This window comes from Poeciliopsis prolifica, unplaced genomic scaffold, assembly GCF_027474105.1.
Source record: "Poeciliopsis prolifica strain line A6 unplaced genomic scaffold, Auburn_PproV2 SCAFFOLD077, whole genome shotgun sequence".
NCBI lineage: Eukaryota > Metazoa > Chordata > Actinopteri > Cyprinodontiformes > Poeciliidae > Poeciliopsis > Poeciliopsis prolifica.
In genome coordinates, this window is record NW_026562452.1 from 328,853 (window position 1) to 351,770 (window position 22,918).

The following is a 22,918-nucleotide window of genomic DNA, read 5'->3' on the forward strand; positions in this document are numbered from 1 at the left end:
AAAATAATCCTGAAACACCTTTTAAAATCCCAGAGAACCATAAATCAATAGCCTTTTCAAATATTAGACAAAAGATTATCCCTTAAAAGCAAAACAAATGCAATGGTTCAAGACTTTTGCACAGCTCTGACCTGTGCATTTTTACATTTACAAAAAATTATTACTTTCCAGATGGTGAGTACTGAAAAAGACAGTAGTTAAGGATAAGCACACTAGCTTTTTCATTCCTCACTTGACTTTGATGCATTACGCCCAACACATATTTGCTCTACATTTATAAGAAATCCCAGCACACAAGAAAATGTCAGCTGTCCACTTTTGATCTTCCACTACCTGTTCTTTCGCTGTCTAGAATCCTTTAAACTCCTTCAGAAGAGACAACCATGTGTAGGTGTATTAGGAGGCAATAGAGGGAAAAAAACATAATTTATTCAAGGGGAGTTTGCTTTGTTTTAATCTCTGAAGCTGCTGATTTGCTAAAAGTCAACTCCTTCAGGTCTGTGTACGTGTGTGTGTGCGTGTGCATGCTTGTGTGTGTATATTAAATACTTTGACTCTTTGAACCCTACATCCTCTTGGCGCTGATCCTAAATGCACACACAAGCACACACGCAGACACACATTAACTCACTGTTCAGTGATGAGATCGAACTGAGGACTCGATGAATAAATAATGTTTGAACTCTTGGGGTTCACCTGACTAATTAACAGGGTGGGCAAAGTGTCTTCGCAAAAAACAACAATGCAAGAGAGCATGATTACTTCTTGGGTTGAATACACACTGACACTCACACCCATATTCATGTCCAATTTGTGACATTGTGTGCTGCAAATGAAACAACAGAAAGAAAGGAGGTGAGGTATTGACCCCCATTGTGGGTTACTGAGAAGTCCAACTGACCCAATATTGCCAGATTGCGTTGTCTAATTGAGAAGGTGCCATTTTTGCATGCCTCCATTGTAAACTTGAAACTGTTTATGTGAGATCTAGCAAAAATGTAGCAATCACTTGTCATTTTCAGTGACACTTTGGGCTTCTGGGCTTTGTAATCCTACGACACACTAACACGTGCCATCACCGAGGCCATTAGAGTGGATGTAATTATGAGGAATAACCAGTGTAACAGGCCCAGCTGTCCTGCTAACATTATCTTGCTAGAATCCCCAGGCCCTATTGTCACTGAATGTGAGTAGATACCAGAGGGACTGGGAAAAGAACATGAGGCACGGTTGGAAAAAGAAGCATTGACACTGACTGATTGAAGGCTTGGATTTTGGCATGCTGACATCTTCACTGAGAGGAATTCAAAATAAGCTTCCACAACAAGACACAAAAAGTTCTTATTAAAAGCTGGGGAAGTGATTCAGTGTGGCAGTGAACGAAGCAACAGCTGGAACAAGAGGAACTAAACCTGACTGGCTACAAATGACTTAAACCTCCCCATAGGGCATGCATGAAGCTATAGCAGAGTTTGTGAAGATGCATGAGCCAGCAGCAGCAACAGCTTGACTCCTGGAGGAGCCACCGAGCTCCACAGCCTTTGAACATCCAGGAGGCAAGCAGAGGCAGACAGCAGAGCTACGTGACTATCATGACAACAACCAACAATCAAACACAAACACATTGTGACGCACGTTCCGTGAGTCCCATAACGCAATGAGTTATCAAGATTAAACACCTCCAGCATCTGAGCCATTTCACCAAGCAGGAAAGGATTCCCTAAAATAAGAGACCGCAGGAAAAATACAAAATAGACAAAAAAGAATATTTAAGGAAGTGAGGGGAGTTTTCCAAGTTCCCACCTGAGAGTTTTCCACAATTTTCCATCCTCGCTCCTGTTAGCCCTCTGTCCCACAGTTTCTTTTCTTGCCTAAGTCATCCCATCCATCCACATATTTCCTCACTCATCCAATGCTGTCACCACCTCACTTGGCCACTGTCTTAAACAAAATATTGAGTATAAAAAAAGGAAAAAGAAAAATCAAAGGCAGGGAGGGACAAAAGGATTCAGATAGAGGAGGGAGTGAGGAGGAGTACTGGAAAACACAAAGATGAGAGGCAAGTAAGGCTGCCAATTCTGAACTTGCCTCTCTCCTTTATGTCTGATTTCATGTCCCTGGCTGTCTGTCTTATTTTTTGCTCTCTCTATTCCTCTTATTATGTCCATCTGAGTGGTCATGCCAAGCTAGCCGGGCAGGCGGAGAAAACATGCCTCACTTGTGCCCTAAAACACCTTTCAAACAGGTCATCTCCAACTAGCCACTAAATGTAGACCTGGATGCACTGATTCTGTGCTGGAGGCCATTGCCCGATCAGGAATGTGTGTTTGTGTGTGTTTATGACAGCGCTTGTCAGCGAGCCAGAGTCCTGGATTACAAATTCCACTGGCAAGTCCCACCTCATCCTTTGCTTCAGTCACCTCCGCTCCCTGCCTGCCTTCCCTGTCCTCCAGTTTTTGTCATTCTTTCCTTCCATGTTTACCTCCATCTGTCTCTACTTTTGCATCCCCACATTCTTCCTCTCCTCCGCCTGCAGATCCTGAGAAAGAAAATTTCACATTTGATTTCATCAGTCTACAAAATTAGAACGCAAGCTTGTTGAAGCCCACAGGAGCAGAAAAGCTCATCAATCTCTGCATCTTGATCTGCTCTTATTAAAAGAGCCTGCAATCAAAGCAGCACACAATCTACACACACAGTACACAGCCCCAAGGGCACTTCTTTGCTCAAATAAAGATAGCCAATCACATTCTGGGGAGGCAAGAGAAGTGCTGTGGTAATTAACACCAGTGGGTCTGAACTTAGATACATGAGAAAAGTCTGCACAGAAATCACACTGACCAGAGGCAGTGGGTAAAAGTGAATTAAGGGAGAGCCTTCGTTGGTTTGCTCCTCTGAGAAAGCAGTACTAATGTTTGATTAATATGTAAGACTCAGTCCTGATCTGCACCTTAGAGGCCATTATACACAAAAAAAAGGTCAGTCAGAGATCGAATATTGAAAGTTTTGAAGAGGATTATGGTTCCCCGGAGAAATTGACTGGTGACCACAATCAGAGTTTTTGCACTTTGATAAGCTCTGATCAATGACCAAGCCATTGCAAGCTAAAAAAGCTGTGGAAAAGATGCAAAGCCACATAACTTCAAGATCAGAGGTATCTAAAACTAAAATTAGAGGAAGTACAAGATGGAAAAAATCTATTTAAAGGGAAATGAAATTTTCTATATGACAGGTTGAGATATATCTGAGGTTTATTCAGCCTTTGAGAGAGCAATAAGGCACAGAACTTCAGCAGATAAGAGGAAAGCTAAAGGAGTACTGTAAAGTTGCTAAGGTATATATATTTTTTCTTTTCATCTCTGTCATGGCACATACTGCATTTGAAAATGTTGACAGCCTTTTGAAAAATCTCAGTAAGAAAGCAATGTTTATCTCGATACGCTAGCTGTGCTACACTCTAATACAAAATGCTGAAAATAGTCGAAAATGTCAATGCAATAATATGTGGTACGTCATAACCTGTGATTCTCATATGAGTAATTAATGATCACTTTTCCTATGTGTTGTATATAATTAGGAATTGGCTAAAATTGAAATGAACACTTTATAAAAAATAGGAATCAGAAATTGATTGACTAACATTTCAGTCAATATTAACAGTACAAATGTTATCAGAGATTTTGTTCAGGTCCAACAAAAACTCAGAATTGTAATAAAGAACATATAAAAAGTCATAATACTGCAGTATTGTTGAGATAATTCATCTGAATGCACTCATAGATTCTACGGCAATCCCTGCAAACAAGTGAAAACAGTGGAAAGGAATCACTGTCTTTTACCAGAACCACAACCAGGTTCAACTTTAAAAAAAATAAATACCACACAATCATAGAGTGAATTTTAGGATCAATTCATCAATTCGACCGGCTGAAGTGGTCACATACGCATCTCCAGCCGTCATTAGAAAGAGGACATCCTGACTAAGGTTTCTAGTTCATTGAATTGCAGCATAGACACGTAAGTAGAGATGAGGTTTAGTGGCCAATTAATTGGCCGTGAATGTTTTTGATAATGGGGGAAAGTTGGAACACCTGAAAATAACCCACACATGCATAGCTAAAACATAAAAAACACAGACTGATTCATTCCAAGTTATTATAAAATACATCTGATTGCACAGAAGTCTTGACTTTGGAGCATTTCCCCTACCTGAGCAAGAATGATGCAATGGCAGAGAGGTGCCCTATTAAAAGAAAAAAAAATCTGAGATACACAATCTATGACTGGCTGGGGATTTTGAGGGCTGAAAACAGACATAAAAACACAAACTCACTTGTCTATTGAGTTTTTATGCGATGATACAGAATGAATCCATAAATGGCTTCACTCGGAATTGAGACACAGAAACACTAAGCCTTTTCAAAGGAAGAAAAAGAGATTTTGCAGCATGCACTTGTATTAAAGACCCACTTGTTAACATTACTCTACAGACCCATGAGTTCATAAAATCTTTTGTGCATTTTAAAAAAATACGTGGATTGAAAGACAAAGACCAAGGACACCCCCACCAGTCTCCTTCTAAAGAGCTGAGGATGAAACCTGCAGATGTCTCACTCTGCTCAGAGTACACCTGCTGAGCAGCGCGAGCTTGACAATGGCCACATAGGGCTAGACAACTGCTGAATACACAGCTTCCCTCCCCGAGGAATCTCCATACAAAGGCACAAGGTGACTTGACATATATTAAATTATTTCTGGCATATCAGCAGTGTCAAAACATTAATTGTGTAGCATGTGAGTGCAAGGTTTTTCATAACATATCTGTGGCTGTTTGAACATGCCACAAAGAAAATGAAACATCTTGTTGAACTTACGATGTGAGTTAATGCCTCACAAGGACAAATAAATAAGCAACAAACACCATGTCCTCTGCCTTTTAGCAGCATCCCTCTACTCACCAAGCCTTTTAGTGACGACAAATACATACAGATGAGATATTAATGGCTTACCGCGTCCTCTTTGACCTTTTAATTATTCTGAATTGTGTACAGAGGTGACGTGTTGTAATTGCATTAGCATCTCGCCAGGTTTACTTAATGTTGCAGTAGAGAGGATGTTGTGATCCAGTGCACAGATAAGGCAACACTTGCTTCTTTTCAGTAAACTGTTCATGGTGTGTGTAGCTGTCTCTGTATGTGCTTGTGTGGCTGCAATAAGTCATCTGAGATTTATTAGCTCAGTTACTACTGGTAAACCCTATCAGCAAATAAGTGATTTGGTCATTACAGGCCATAATTGGTTACGGAAGAAAGACCACAACACATTGTCCCTTTATTTCCTGCTGTTAACATCTTGTCCTGCACTTTGCTGCTTATTTTACCGCAAAACTCAACTTGCCCCCTACTTGCCCCCTCCCTCCATCTTCCACTTCCTTCTTGAGCATTTCCCCAGAGATAACCAACACTCTTTCCTTCCCTTTATCTTTTGAGTGAGGCATCTGGAAAACAGACTCTTTCTCCACCTCTCCCCATCACATTCAATCATCCTGATGTTTATTCAGTTCTCCACCCTGCCCACCTTTCTTTTTAACTCTCACCTCTCGTCCCACTGGGCCTCCTCTTTCTGCTTGCAAAGGTTTCACTCCCTTCTGTTACGTCATTTATCGCGGTCCGGCATCTTTCCATCCTCATCAGGCTCTCTCTGCTTGTTTTATTCCACACCACTTCTTTGCCGTTCCTTTGAGCGTTTTCCCTAATGCCTCCTTTATCAAACTGTTTGTGTTTGCTGCCCTGCTTGAAGAAAATGTGTTAAGATTATACTTGCAGGCTGAACCACACGACGGCCTCAATGTCACAGTGCAATAAATTTAGCAAATCTTTCTCTGAAATAAGATGCAAAAATAGCAATAAGAGGTATTTGACTGCAAACTTAAAAAATAGACAATTTATGTTCAATTTGCCTTTATCAGGTTTCACATGACTCAGCTCAGTTCAAAGTTAGGCATCCATTTTTATTTAACATTTGGCTCTAGGGTTCTGGACATTTTTTTTATTTCAATATGACATACTTTTCCGGGTTCAATTTCCAGAGTTCTTAGTCCCTAGCTTGCCAGTTTGTAAAGAATAAATGCAACTGTTCACTACGAATTTATGACAGACCTCCGACAGAGGTCAAATGGGCCGAATTTAGACAAAGGGACAAAAAGTAAAATCTAGAAACTCTAAATATCTCTCTGTAGTCTTATTATAGCTTCCACTTTTAAAGATATGGAAAATAGTTTAATCAAATCTTATTATTTTCCAGACATTTCCAGTCTGTATGGGAACTCTGTGGTATACACCAAAGACCTCAGGACACAGATTTTAGTCAGACTACAAACAGAAATACATTTGAGATATTCCAGATAAATCAAGCTAAGCAAAAACTCTTATAGAATAAATAAGAGTCGTCAACTGGAGCACAAGTAGTTTCATCATTTTTTACTAAGGCCATTTTTTGGCTGTTTTCTTTTTTTTGTTGTTTTTTTGTAATTATTTTTATCAGAATAATAGGATTAGTGACAATCCTTGTGTTGGAACAAAACTCAAACACATCATTTGATGTCAAACACGGAATTTTAAAAAAAATCATTTATTTAATATAAGTATTTGTAGTTCATACTATAAATGAACGAAAGATTAAATTTTTTAAGTAATCTTTTACTAACATGTATCTTATAATGTTTTGGAGTTGTGCAGCCAGAGTCTGCGGAGGGAGTGAAAGATTATGATGATGCCTTTCAAATGCAAGGAGTAAACACATGACCAACAATAAATCATTAAAATAGCAGCAGAAACAAGAAAAGGCTGGTCAGTAATTAATATTAGGGTTTAATTTCTGTAATGCCAACAAAGTTTTTTTCACTAATTATTGAGAGGTTTACATGTAATTGTTCTTGAAAATAAAAACAGATAAAATAGTTCTCAATGATTTCTTCAAATCTCCAGAAAGTCTGAATAAATGTTGCTCAGGATCGTCTAAAAAAACTGAAAGAACTTGGAAGAAAATGAGAAGTAATGAGAAATGACTCCAAAATCTCACACAGTGCTGTCTGTGTCTCTGGAGGTTTAGAATTGCCCTCCGTCTGCAGCTCCTAATGCTTCCTTCAACATGAGTGCAGTATCTTGACATGAAACAGAAAAGCCTTCTTCAAAAGCCAAGTAAATGCAAGTTTGACCTTTTAGGGTAGATTTGATTGTGACGCTGCGTCTAAACTGTCCCGCACATTGAAAGAGAGAGCTGTAGAGTGAGAAATTAATCTACTATCTCTATGCGATAGGTGAGCAGAGAGGCAAAAGTGCTTGTCTCATAACAGCTCATCTTGGCCACACAGGACAGTTCCAGCCTCATGCGGCAGAGATAAGAGGAAGTCCAAGGGAAAAGAAAAAAGAAGCTGACAAGAGATGCTCCGAGAAAATGCAGATATTGATGAAATAGAAGAGGGCCTCGACAGAAGTGCAAGAGGAAAGTGGGTGAAGCCAAACGAGAGGACGAACGGACGGATGGATTTGCTGTATAAATGGCTGCAAGCTAATCATGATGCTAACAGTAATGGATAGGCAGCGCAGGAGATTGCTTCATTTACGGCCACTTGAGTGTCGTTTAGGTAATCTCTCCGACGCATTCACAATGAATGTGAGTCACTGAGGCTGAGTGGTCTGCACAGGACCAAAAAAAAATGTCATTTTCTGACTGCTTATATAAAAAACACACACAGTAGGCTGCCACTAAGGAAATTAACATTCCTGCAACTACGGTTATAAAAAATGTATGCCTAAGCTTGAGTTATGTGCGCAAAACAAAAGTGTAAAGAAGCTTACGATTCGATTAATATTTTCAAATAGTTTATCAGGATCAGACCAAACATATATACAAACACAAAAATGTGCTCCTCTTTGTCCAGTTTTCTATAGCTTGAAAATAAAATGCAGCTTCTTCCCCACACCGTCATCATGCTATTTCCACCATCCATCCTTTAACACCTCTCTGAGGATTTCTCAGAGTTGTCGGTAACTGTACCACGGCTCACACAGGTGTAATATATTGTATTTTGGGTCCCATAACTCAATTTTATGTGATCAGGATCCCTAAAGCTTGTGCTGTAGCGCTTGGTGACAAATGACCCAAGTCAGACATCAGTGAGTCAGGCGAAGTGAAAGGCACTGATGAAATCAGCTTTTGAAACCTTTTGTTGTTTCAGCTTTATTCCTCACTGGATGTTGAATGTGTGTCAGGCAATGTTCGTCACTGTGTGGGTGAGTTTCTCCATCATTAATGTTTGCCTCAAGAGGAATTTAACTCGGATATCAGACTCGCGTTGGGATGTTAGCTTCTGTAAATGTTAGAACAGTGGAAGCACAGTGATGTGTCAATAAATATCACTCCAAGGGAAAATTGAACAACATCCTACTGCAAAACAGACATTCAAGTGTCAATACAGGTACATCTGAAAAAGTTACTGTTTTAGAAAATGAAACTATGTATTATATAGATTTCATATACAGACTGGAAGATTTCAAGCCTTTGTGTCATGTTTTAAATAATCAAGATGCAGTATCTCAGAAAATAAGTGGCAGCTTATCGTGCAGAAATCATGGTGTTTATGTCCAATTTTCCTATTTCCCTTCATAAGTGGGACAGTATGGGTCAGTTGTTTTAAATGTTTTATATTTTAATGTGGTCCTAAGCACACGCCTTACCTCTACTGAGAATCTGTGAGCTGAGCTAAATATTCATGTCTCTGCCAGGTAATTTCCTATAGAGCCTGTTTTAGCAATTTACAGTAAACGTAGAGATTCTGACAGGAAGAATAGTCAAATATCCAGCTTGTGTTATGCCAAAAGATTTTTTTAGGGAAATTTAACTGAATAAATCTCCCTCCAAGGGAAATTTATTAAGTTAAATTGCATATGTATAGTTGGGGTGCTGCTATTAAGCTTTCACCTTATGTAGTTCAGATAGAATCTGCATGTGCACCAAATCCTTGGTTTTTAAATTTGTTGAATTTGAATGTTTCATTTATTCCCCTCTGGTGAAAAATGGTTTGAATAAATTCTTTAACAGCCTCAATAAAGCTAAAATTCATGCTGTGATAATTGAATGTAAACCGCTGACCAGAGCAAATGTTTCTCATCTGATTTGCTGGTAAAAATTAGTTGCTAAGTCTGAGTTAAAGATATTTTAAGAGTAAAGCAAAGTCTTAGATTGACTTTCTTCAGCACAAACCTGTTTTATAAGAGATTTTACACAGGATTCATTTTTACTAAAACAGGCTCTATAGGATGTAATTACAGCCTCTACCTCCACATACAGGATATCTAAAATTGTCCCACAGCCTTCCAAATATAGAGAGAGCTTTACATTAATCATGCTGCTGCACTTGCTCAGCACTTCTGTGAAGTTGTCCCCTGAAGGTCTATCCATCAATCCTCCTTCCCCGATGACCACCACGTTCTGACAAGAGCAGTTTTCTTTCCTTTAAAACTTGTCAGGGTGTTTTCCACACCCTGACAAGTGTGAGATTGCTTCTCCAACAAGTTTACAGGCTAAAATGTAATCATCTGTGCTGGACAAAAATATTGATAATTAGAATTTTTAAAATGCCGTAATGTTTAGTAATTAAGGAGGTTTGCCTTTTAAGGAACTGAAACGCTCATGTTGAAACCTGCATCAATAAATAAATAAATTTAGCGCAATGTTCTGTGACGTTTTAAGGAGCTTTTTAATGACTGTTTAAGAGAGTGACTCGGCTTCTAGCAGTGTGAATGAATTAGGATTCAACACTGGAGGAAACAAAGAGTCAGTGAGGTCTGAAGGAGACCGGTCCTTTCCCCAGCAAGCTGGACGGGACTGTGTGACATATCGATCGGGTATCAGCTACGCAGCACTGCACTTGGGCTCCATCATGGCTGCACTCTGTCACTCCCTCTTTTCAGATGTTAATTTGTGAAGCTCTCGCTTTTAACATTCAGCCCTGTGTGTTGGCAGCCTTCACATTCGGGTCTACACCACTACATCAAACTGCCGCTATGACGGCAGGAGTTTTAACTTCACAGAAGAGCGAGGATAGGAAAGCCTCAGGTCCACACTAGTGCTATGCGTCGCCAAGTGAGCTCCTTGACTTTAAAACACTCCATATTGTGCAGCTCGGGTCTGGCCTTGAGGCTTTCTCACTATCCATCTTTCCTGCTGACAAAAAAATGCACATAAACACATTCATCACTCCTTTAACCCTGAATTATAGAATTAACGTTTCAAGGGTGGAAAATTATACGAAGTTTTTTATTATTGAAGGGGCTTATTATTGAATGGCTTGTTTCTATTAAAATGTATAATCCTTGGGGGAAAAAAAATAAAAGGATTAAAACTAAAAGACAGGAAAATAAATGCCTAGCCAGTCTTGCCTTTCTTCATGTTTTTAACATATCGAAAAGGATACTTCTGATTAAATTTGATTAACACATGTTAATATAATTAACACAAAAAACTATTCCATTACCAGTGGCTAATTTAATTGCCTGCAGTTCAGCATTTGTATGAAAAAGTGAGTTGAAGAACGAGCAATAATGAACTGCGTGGAGAAGGGGGAAAAAAAATACATGCAAAATGTCTACACTGATGGCGAGAGTTAATCATTTGTGTGATGCTACATAAAAAATTACTCCATTTTGGTTGTGAGAATACAGTAGATGTGTTTCTCAATGAGGCACTTAAAAGAGCTTTTTTCTCTCTTCTTTCTCTGCTCAACAGGACAAGCAAGAGTCTTCTGGAGGTGAATGATTACATTTAATTTGGGCTGTGAGTCATCCACACCCACAAATATCCATATTAATTTCTGTTGAGATGGCAAAATAATCAAAACATCCACAAAATTCTTCAAGTTATCTAAGTAAAATTATGCTTTGTCATGTCACAAAAATAAACCTAATATGATTTTAATGTGTAGTGTTTTTACCTTAAATAGAATCCAGTAAAACCAAATATATGGAAAAGTATTTCTGTATAGTTCAGTGTCAGTGTAAGGACAGCTGTCCTGTGAAGGTCTCAGAGATATCAAACATCTGTAAACCAACATCATAATGACCAACAACCACAATGATAGGTCAGCAGTCAAAAGTAAAGTTGTGGAGTTGATTAGCTTATAAAGCAACAACATCCCATGGAGCACTTTTCAATCCGTCCTCTTCAAACAGAAAAAAGGATGCCCACCAAAACAGACAGGAGGGGCAACAAGAACATAAACTGAAAAGCAGCAAAGAGGCCTATGATAACAATACAGGAACTGCAGGAATGTATAGCTCAGGTGGGAGATTTTGATGGCATCCAATGCTGACTTGCATACTCCAAAAATACTGCCTTTACAGAGGAGCAGCAAGAAGAAAGTCGCATTTGGAAGAAAGCAAAAGGACATCTAGCATGAACTTTTCCACAAGATATGCCAGGGGCACCTAAAACTCCGGTTAGTTGAGGCACTTAAACTTCTTAGCCAACATACTGGATGTGGGTAAAAACTAACTGTAAGTCATCATGAATTCCCCATCCCCATGATAAGACATTATCATGCTGTGGGGATGCTTTTCTTCAGCAGGGAAAAGTAAAAAACTTGGCAGAATTGATAAGAAGATGTAGAAAGGGAAATCCAGCAAGAAAATCTGTTGGAGCCTGCAAAGGGCCCAAGAGTTTAGCAGAACAATAATGATAAAGACATAACAAGAGTAGCAATGAAACAAATAAGATTAATGTACATTTGTGTATTTGAAAACCTCAGAGTAACGCCCAAACATAAGTAATACTGGTAATATGTGCCAGGAATAAAGAAATTATTAATTCCGACAAATTCTCCTTACCCAATCTGAATAAGATTGAGTTTACTTGAAAAGATGGCAAAGATTTATATCTCTAAGTGTGTAAAGTTGATGGAAACAACCTGCTCAAGACTTGCAGCTATAAATTCAGGAGAAGATGGTTATAGAAAGTATTAACTAAAATTATGAATGCCACGTTTTAAATATAAAAACAATGCTTAGTGAAGGTTTATCACATAAAATCCCAAGAAAATAAACTTGAGTTTGATGTTGTAATACTGAAGGGGATTAACACTTTTGCAAGGCCTTTGAACACTCCCACGTATGGTAACATTTTATAAAACGTCACTTTTACTTGAAATTATTCATATGAAATTTGAATAGTGTATGCTGTTTTTATTATCCAAAAAAAGGATATTACTGAGATTGCATCAGGAATGTGTGAGTAAAAATTCGGTGGTAACCTACTACAATCAGTAAAAAATGAGAGATTCCTCCATGCATATTCAACACCTATGATGAAGAAAACAGCTGAAATACTCCTTCAGTGAGCCATTACATTTTCAGCTCCTTGATGTAATATTTTTGTCAAAAACACAGAGAAAAACACTCAAATGACTGGCAATCCAAACACAAAAGCCTTACAAAAAACATCATGGCAGTTCTTTTGTTCTTTTTAAAGCATTTACCATTATATTTGGTACTTCAAATCCTAAGAGTTTATTTCTAAGCTAAAAAAAAAACAAGTTCATCTGTCAGCTTTCAAGGTTTTTTTTTTTTGTTTTTGCCTTTTATCCATTCAATATTCATGACACTTCTAATTACTTTGTAAGAGACACAAAAATGAAGCCTGCAAAGCAGCCAAAGGAAATTCCCCTGTTAACAGGCAGGTAATCAGGGGCTCCCTCAAGGGAGATGTGGGAATTTACTACTTAGAGTCAGACAGATTCAAAAGGAACTCCCAGCCTTTTCTTGAAATCCCACTTCCAGCCCAGGCCTTTCTTCTGAATTTAGATGATCATGTAAAAATTGTAGCCCAAAACTGCAGCCTACAATCTGTTCAGTTTAAAAGCAGAGCAGCGTAACTCAATGTAATATTTCTGGTTGTTTGACTGTCAAACGAATCATTGGATCAAAAAGCAACAATATAAGCTGTCACTCAGTCCAGGGTGATTTAACTGGCGAAAGCAGAGAGAGTGTAAAACTATGTAGATAAGGTTGAAGGTAATATACAGTGCCTTGTAAAAAATATTCAGCATTAGGTATATTAGAAATATATGATGGACCAATACGAAGTGATTTAAATATTTTTTGGTGTTCAGTTTTTAAACAAATAAAAATTTGAAAAGTGTGGCATGCATTTTGTATTCAGACCCCTTTACTTTGATACCAATACCAATTAAATAGAAATAATATGGGATATGTTTCTCTGATCAAATTAGGCCAAAATTGAACTTTTAGCCTAAAAGGTTCAATTTTGCACATTACTCTGAAACGTCATTCCTATTGTGAAATAAGGAAGAAGCAGATAATCTTTTAACTTGATCCCTGAGTTAGAGCTACAATGGGAATATTTAGGTCGAAGGAGGCTCTTGTCTTAGACTGGCCCAGTCAGTTCACACAAGAGTATGTGGCAACATTTTATAATTGCTGTTAAAATAAAAATCCCCATCCAACTTGGTTTATTCTGTGCTTTTTTGCCAAGAAAAGACTCAGTCACTATGTGCAAAAGCTGGAGAAGACATTCCCCAGCAAAAGGTAGTCCTACAAGGTAGAACTCTCTTTCAGGAGAAAATTAATAAACCTGTGACTGTAAGCCACAATTCACATGTTAAGCCATCAATCATTTCCCTTCCTCTTCCACAATAATGCTTTGTGTTTGCTTATTATATAAAATCGTAGTGAAAATTCATGATTGCTATGTTGAAAAATCGTGGAAAAGCTTAAGGGTTGTGAATAATTTTGTATGGCACTGTATGTTTCTAATCCTTACTATCACAATGGCAATCTAATTTCAACAAATCTCTGTCAGCTTTCAAGGTGCACCTCTTTTTTTTACTGTCTAGGATGCCATCGAGTCAAATTTAATGGGATGCTCTCTATTCTGCCATCAATCCTTGATGGCAGCATCTGTCATCTGTCTTCATAAACGCTCCAAGTCTCAGCAGGATTCGGTTGACCTCGAGACTCCTTCACATGGCTAAATATAAAAAGAAGATGAAATTCCCAGGTTGCTGCAGACAAGCCGAAGCAATAGAATGTGAGTATTGAGTCCATGTAAGACCTACCCACAATGACATGATTTATGCAGGGTTTCTTTTGTTTTTGTTTTCATTATTTATTTGTTCACACAGGTCATTTCTAGCTTCTGTAGGTCAGACGAAAGAGCATGCCTTTGTTTTGTTTGTTTGTACTCTACCCGATTACACATCAGTGTCACTGGCAGAACAAATTAGGTTGCCAGCAGATAGGGGCGGCTGTCAACAGAGAGAGAAAATGAGGCGAAAAATTGCACGATCTTAATATGGTTGAAAGGAGAAGAAAAAGAAAAGTAACGATGTGAAATATGAGCTGTATCCAAATTAAAATCAAAGTTATGAGAAAAAGTGGGAGTGAAACCAGGTTTTGAGTGTGACCCCTGTCATCTCGTGACAGGATAGAAAAAGACCATAAGACCTTGTAATCTTAACATCCTGATGACAACTTTTGGGGTCAACAACAGCATATGTATATGTCAACGCGATTGTAACACGACAAATACAAGCCTTGACACACACACAAAAAAAAAAAACATAAAATCAACCCACACTTTCTTTATTTATCTGAAAATAAAACATCAAAACTATTTAAATCCTGGGATTTTAGCATGAGTAAGCATCAACCATTATACTTCCAAAGAATACATATGGCATAAGGATCTTAGGCTGGAAACCCATGGGATCGATGTTCAGTCTCTTCTCCCTGTCGGAAAGAGCCGAGCAGAAACTTGCCCCTCCGTTTGCCCCTCCCAGCACTTATATGCTCTTGGTCTTTTGTGTATTGGGGTGGTGATAATGGCAGCCTGCTGGTCACGCAAAGCTTGACCCACATATAACCTCCAATTATACACCACCCATAGAAATGATCTTTCCCATCAGTTTCTCCCAGATGAACGGGAAACATATCAAGCTGAAATATTACCAAGAAAACCACTGGAAAGACTTCAGTGTAAACGAGCAGAAACAAGCTCAGCATTTGGTTTCCAACTTATTCACGAGCATCTCTTCAGAATGGAAGCCAGCGAGTATTAGCTTGCTGCTGTGTGCCAAGTAGAAACCAAAGGATTCTGTGGACTGCGGGCAAACGCTATTCATGATCAAAAATGCCAATCAGAGAATCCCCCGTAGCCCCTCTCACACCTTGCTGCATGGATACGGTTACCAAGGAAAGGAAGGAGCAAAGAGAGCGGCACAGGGAGAACAGGAAGAGGAGGCTAGGTGAAACACGGAAACAGAATGAAGAGAATACAAGACATGCCACATTCACTAAAAAGCTTTTATTCAGCTTAACCATGAAGAATACTCGGCGTTTAGCAAGGGTTTTTTTTATAACTCTATTAATATTACTTCTGTTTTTCTGCAGTGTTTGATTTAATGTCCCAAACCAATCTGAAAAGATATCCCTTTCCCTTCAAACCTATACAATTAACTTTGCAGTTATTCAATACTATTTGAATTGTGAATTTGGTGCAACTTTGAAGCATTTTTTTATTATTATTTTTAGCATTTATATGGCTGAAGATCAAGATTTTATTGGACTGCCAGAAACATATTTGAGATTGGTTATCAAAATGTTCTGTGCTTATTTCTATCTATTTGCTTCTGTATTAACCATGGCCATTTTAAGAAAAAGGTTCATATTCTTTTGCAAATTATGTGATTCTTTTGGCATTTTCAAGCCATGACCTCCAGAGTGTCCTGTACTTTGAGGATAGTTTATATTATCACCTAACATAAAGGGTGACGCACAAATATGATAACCATAAGTTTACACATCTGTTTTTTTCTGGTTTTATACTTATTGATCGAGCAAAATAAAATTATGGCAAAGCATTCCTCTTTTTTACCATGTGTGCTGGAATAATTATCTAAACCTCACGTAGACCATTACCTTGGTATATTTCAGATCATAAACTGACTACTGGTGAATACTTTTAAAGGCCTACACTTTAACATGAAAATCCTGCTGATAAAGCCATATTCACTTCCAGTAACACAAAAAGGACAAACCCAGTGTTCATATAGTGGTGTATCAAATTGCAACATTACCAGCTACAGTACAGCATTGAGTGGAAGCATTTAAAAGCTTTTGTAAGTAATAATGCCTCATTCTTTTTAATAAAGAACGGTATTACTTTTTAATTTGCTCCTTTAAATGGCCAGTAAAAGTTCTTTTTCTTTTTTTTTTCTTACAAAGGCGAGCCAGAGCCACCACACTATCATTTAATAAATAGAAAGGTCTATCTTTTCTCCTTCTTCTAAGTGTGAACGGTCTCTGCCAGGTACAGCCATCCTCTTTGTCTCCCTCTGTCTGTGTCCTTCATATGTCCTTGCGTGACAGTGCAACTGCAGCATGCTTCACAGTTTCTGTGGGAGGCATCTCTGGGATTCCAGCGTGTGGGAGAGGACTTCTGCCTGGCTTCCCATCTATCTGTCGCTTATCTCAAACACGCACACCCCTGCCAATCCTCCTACTGTCTCCAAATCTCTTTCTCTGCTAGGACACTTCCATTTAGCGCCACCCTTCTTCACTTTGTTTTCCAAACAAAAGGACGTTTCTCGGGCTGTCACCAAGATAATAAATGATTTGTCTTAATTCTTCCAAAATCTCCTTACAACCCAGTGTAAAAGCTGTGCTGTCAAAGTGACAAGCAATCCAACGTCGAGCTGTATCCTCTAACACTAATCTAAGTTACAGTGAATGCATAATTTAATTCAAAAACATCCCAGGTTGCTCATACAATCTGTCGAAGGAATAGGGCAATATTCTGCTGCTAAAAATTCATTAAGATTCATAATCGTTATTAATAATTGATGCCATGATCATAATCTATTAAATAAGCAAGGTTGTTGAGCACACAAACATATGCATGCATGCACACTGTGATTTTCTTTATCGCAGCTCATAGCTGTAGAGAATTTATCCTGATTGGGTGGGTACAGTGCCAGGACTAATTAACATCATTTGATTGTCTTGTTACTGAGGTGGAAGTCATAACCATCATATTTCCTTGCGAATTCTGAAAATTATCCCAAACTATTTTTACAGATGCTCACTACGTGTGGATGCACAACTGCTGAACTTAACTTGCATCAATATCTCATCATCATAAAAACCCATGAGTGCAGAATTATTGCCTTCACCAACCAGTCAAGTTGAAGTATCTATCCATCCCACAGACGTTGGAGAATTGTGTTGAATGAAAGCCAGAAAATGTTTTTCCACAGTTCAGCGTGATTTTTACAACAACGCTGACCTTTTGAATATAAAATCTCATCACTTTGACATTTTGTCCAAATTGAATATGAGTGTGATATCTTGTAACCGTTATTATATAAATATATTAACAAAACATATTTAAAAAATGTGCTTTGTGAGGTCAAAGTCATATTCATGGGTCAGCAGTTATCATTTGCAGATAAATGATATGGGTGGATACATAAATGGCTTTTCTGTAGATCCATTTCTAGACACATTTTCCAGTTCTCTATCCATTCTAGCTTATAAATACCTACTTTCAAGAGACATACAAGACAAACAGGAAGCTGTAAATGAATTTATATCATTTCCATAATGATCAATAAAAATATGATTTTACTACATTGACCGCATTCACCACAACTCAGAAGTATTTGTCTCTTTTTGACATCAAATTACGCCCATACCTCACATAGAAAACTGAGTTTTAAAGGCCATACAAAAAATAAATCCACAGCCGCAAACACACACAGATCCAAGAATATACAGGGGCAGAAGCAAGAATTGTTTCACACGTTTGTGATAAATGTTTTCTCAGGCTTTTCTTGGCAAACAAAGCAGTTCTGAAACATTTAATTCAGACAACAAAACTTGTAGCTTATTTCCCTTATATAAATATTACACATAGCAGAAAGAAACACAGCAAAATATCATAGAAAATAAAAAGGAGGCATTTTCTACCTAAAACAAATACAATTAGTTACTAGGAAAATTACATTTCAAACCAGCAGGGTGTCACATTTAGAGCTATTAAGGAAAACTTCAAAGTGTAGCTCCTACTGTTGGTTTTAATTTTGTGTATAATGGATTCCTGTAGCTGAACAGGCTTACCTGCCACAGCACCATCACTGCATCCCAACACCCACACCTGGCCGACTGGCCCCCCATCAGGTAGGATCACCTGGTAGTCGCCCCCAAACATTTCTTCCCCTTAAGCCCCCAGCAAACCTCCAGTGTCCATCCACTCAACCTGCTCCACTCAGCTATGCACAGCAAATACCCTATGATCAACTGAGTGAGGCATCTTTGCTCTACACTTAAATGTAATCTACTGTATTGAAACAGCAAAAGACCATTTCCCTCCCAGAGCAACTTTACGCCTCAGTGAGTATGTTTTTAAGAGATGCTGAAGTTAGAATACGACAAGGGTTTAAATAGTCTGCCTGACTGATAACACGATGAACACACTAAATAACAGCATCTCTCACTCTTGTTCGCTTTTTCTGCTATACATTCTTTCAGCATCTGGGCTCCTCATCACAAGCAGGCTTATTCATGAAGACGACTGGAGACGGGCGCTCGCGGCTGCAGAAGCACTTTCCTCCTTTCCTCTCTTCCTGGTGCTTTCTCTCCCTCTTGATCGACGTCTTACCATCTCTCTATTTTTGAGTCTGAAAGGGTTCTCTGAAAGGCCCGAGATGAAAGGGCGTTCTCAATGGGAGCATGATTGCACAGACAGTGCTGGCGGCCCAAGGTACAGACTCAGCTGCTGGCTCAGAGTCACCCTACATGAACACATGATTAAACAAAGTTTGTGTATGTGCAAGATGCTGCACCTTACCAGTCTTTCACCAACAGAAATCTATACTAGTAGGTGTTCTCTCCATGAAATATAGATTTTTTACTTAGATTGCAAAGGCTATAAATTTAAATAGAAGTATATTAAAGAGAAAATATCTAATCATATCTTTCAGAAATACATTGCTGTTCAAATTTCATCTTGATATGACTTGGCTACAATATTAGCACATTCTGGCCTGTTCTATAATAACTTTGGTTGCAGAACAATAAAGGTGAGAGTCGGCACTGTGACGCAACCAAACACTACTTTTCTTCCAGCTCGAGGATATTAGAAATTATTTTAAATTCTTTAAAGTTGCCTCCGCAGAAGTGATTGAAAATCAATGAGTTGTGACCAAAGTAAATTGGCCAACATGTCAGATTTACAACAAACATGTTTCTGTCGTGAGCTGTGGCCTGGGGTAAATTAGGTTTCTACAAGCCAGTCAGACAATTTGAGAGAGGAACAAGTGCTGAAACATCACTGAATCTGGTAATTTTAGACTACACATGAACAAAATCTGTAATAAGACAGACAATTACGCCTCTTAATCCCAAGGATCACATGTAAACGCATATACACAAAGACTTAGCTCTGAAGTCTGATTTTGAGCCCAGGCATCACCTCTCCCAGATAAAATAGCATCTTTTGCACCTGTTGTGCAATTATTATGGTAATGCCAATAGCAATATGTTGATTGTAACAGTTAAAGACAGATTAATGAGTCTGTGAATTAATCACAGGTGCGTTTCACTCCAAACATAAGATTTAATGTCACCAGGAACAACCAACTATGCAGGAAAAAAGCAAGATGATATCTATTTAAAATCCCAGACACCAACACTATTCACCTCTCACAACCCTCTCACCTTTAATAACATACACAGATTACACATTACATCATGAGCACCTGCCTAATAATATGTTGGTATTTAGCTGCCCAACCAGCCTTAACTTGTTCAATCATGTACTCCAAGGTGAAACGAGGTATCTACAACTAAGGTGGTAGGTGCAAGTTGAGGGATGGAGCGTCATTTCATTCGACTTGTTTTGTTCAGTACATCCTATACAAGGTCAGTTGGATTGAATCTGGGGAATTTGGAGACGTGGTCAAAACCAGATCCTCAAACCATTCCTGAACCACTTTTTGTGACAGTCCATACTCATGCTGAAAGTGTTTGTAGCCATTCATACATACTGCAACAGGATGCTTGTGACAGAGTGACATCCAAGCTTTGCCATCAGAACATTGCCCAGACCATTATAGTACCTCCACCGGCTTGCTTTCTAAGCAAAGGCTGATGCAGACTGGCCCAGATAAGCCTAAAAAAGTACAATATTTTGTTCTGCAATTTGAATAGTGAGAACAAGTTCAAAAGTAGCAGTAATTCAGATGATCAATTATGAAGATTGGAAAGATAGTGACAATGACATTACAGAGACTGTAGGCATACATGTATAAGCCACCTACTGAACTGCTGCATAAATCCAGAGGGAAAACTCCAGATGTTCAAGGAAGACCTGTATGTTTTATGTCATTTGTTGTATTTTATTAATAGACTCAGGGTTAGACAAGGTCACATTCATACCAGTAAATCTTACTCCCAAAAAGAAGTTGATATTGCTTTGTTTTCTAATAAAACAGGCATTTGAGTTGTTAAGGAGCATCGTAATAAACACCCTAAAGTGTAATTAAAATTATAAAACAAGCAGCATGACCAGCTGTTGAAGAGACACCTAGCTGACAAGGTAAGGATGAACATAATGTAACATGTTTGGAGGCAGATGCTGAGCAACACAACCACTTGCTAGGCTTGGAGCATGAAACAGCCACACCATTGAGGCATTTTTCTGCTATTATTTATCCCTTGAATAACGGCATGGATTAACAACTGCTACAATTACACACACCATTTACATCCACAGATAAGAAAAGGCTTTTGTTTCTGACTGGCTCAAAAACAAACACTCTTGATAATGTAATTCATCTAAACACATCGTTAGCTGTGTTGCTAGCTAGAACACTTTTATGCTAATGGGAAAAAAAGCAATAGTTCTGCTTTATATCAGACATGGCAGTAATTCAGAGACAAACCTCTAAAACAATCAGCACAAAATATGTCATCAGCAAATATTGGTCTTGCATAACTTTCCATATGCTTATGATGAATGTTTTCAAAATTCAAACCAAGGGAGAAGGAAATAATTGCTCTAAAAATAATTACTTTCCTTTAACACACTGAAACTCTAGATATATATTCACTCTTTATGGTGTTCTACATTTTCTTTTCCTTTATGACTTAAAAGCTGCATGTGTTTTACTTTAAAAGTCAGACAACAGGAAAAAATAACCCCTTCATGCATGGAGTGATGTGTGAATATCAAAATGCCTCCAGATTACGTCTCATTTGCTTTTGAATATTTGCTCAGGAAACTCAAAACACATCTACTGACTCGAAAAGAATTACATTTGGTTTCAATGATTTTAATTCAAGGATAACACAAAAACTATCAGGATGTTAAGTAATGCAGACCTTCTCAGTGAGCGAGAAATCAACCTGCCTATAAGAGTCTGCAAACACCAATCACACTTTCTCTGGCGAATGAAGGGTGCCATGGCAACACTACCACCAAATTACCTCGAAGAATGCCTTTAGCTTGCCAGCGTTGTGATTATTTCCAGCTTATCAGTATAAACAGACAATACATGCAATCAAACTTGGCTGATTCAGATGTCAGGCTGCAGTTTTTGAACGTAAAGATGTTTCACTTGTACTGATACAAAAAGGAAACAGGAAGTCTTTAAAAATTATTAGTGCCAGTGAATATGCAGAGTGCTTCATTAGCAAAACAGATGATTCATTGATCTACAGAGAAAGATTCTACAATTATTAAACTGATTTATAGCAATGGAGTATTAATGATTAAAGCAGGGGTGATAGGAAATTAAATATTTTTTTTTGCAGTGGAAAAAAAAAATCTGCCATATCTATTGCACTGAAATATTAACTGTTATTAGGCTCCAGAAATATTGCAACTATTAGTTAATTGTTAATGCAGAAAGGAAATTGAAACTTAAACAACTGAAGCATAATTATAAAACCAAAATGCCCAGTGGTGCATCTTCCAAAAGAAAAAGAATAACACAATCAAGACACAATAAGACAGACATTCCTTATGTTTTGTTTGTGATGTTTGGAAAAATCTTCATCTTTAAAAGCAAGAATTTGATATGACTTATTCTGGATATAATATTGGTCTTTAATTTAGCTATTTTTAATTACTCTGTTCTGCCTGAGAGAAAAGTCTAGCAGGAATTGTGGGTTTTAGACTCATATAGGTGAGGCAAGGATAGAACATTTTTGTGATATGATAGGCTGGACCAGACTGGAGATGGTGAAAAGGAATAAAGGGCAACAACAAAGCTCCGTGTGTCACTGAACCCCTGCGTCAAACACCCACCAAGAGAGCAAAGGAAAGAGAAATCGATACTGACTCATACAAGGCCCAGGGAGCATCAGGTATATCCAACCGTGAAGATGAAACAAGAAAAAAAAGAAAGAGAGCACGAAAGCAAGCGAGGAAATGAGGAGAAGAAGAGACAAATGAGATATGTTTTGAAGGCCAGCGCCACTTCTTGTTATTAGACAGTTTCTAGCCTTTTCGTTTGCACCATTCTGATGTTTCTTCGACTTTAATTCTCATATCTTACTGAGGGTTTTTTCTCATCACATCCTCAGCATGTCCTGACATAATTTTGCATTTTGGCATAAATTTAGTGAGAATGACAACACATAATGCTGTGAAGGTTAAATTAACCCTGGCATAAACAGGATCTTTTTTAATGAAGAAATTGGTACCTGTAAGTACAGGTGACCAGCATGCCTCAGCATTAAGTGACACCTTAAGGGCTCAGCTTGGTTCCTCAAAGACATCTGCAGCTTGCCTCATTAGTATTCAGCTATGAATCATTCAAAACACAGCCGGCTGCCATTAT

At 38.2% G+C, this 22,918-nt stretch overlaps 1 protein-coding gene across 4 annotated transcripts in view; it reads right to left on the bottom strand.

Moving 5' to 3' along the window:
* Positions 1-22,918, bottom strand: part of srcin1a (SRC kinase signaling inhibitor 1a) — a 104,200-nt gene that overhangs the window by 64,424 nt on the left and 16,858 nt on the right. Inside the window, exon 1 of one of the 4 annotated variants that reach the window (XM_055021517.1) lies at positions 18,192-18,419. The exons of the other annotated variants lie outside the window; for them this stretch is intronic. Within the exon in view, the coding sequence (XP_054877492.1) occupies positions 18,192-18,282 (91 nt within the window). The 5' untranslated portion in view covers positions 18,283-18,419. Of the gene's footprint in view, positions 1-18,191; positions 18,420-22,918 lie in introns of those variants that run through there. 4 annotated transcript variants of the gene reach the window in all.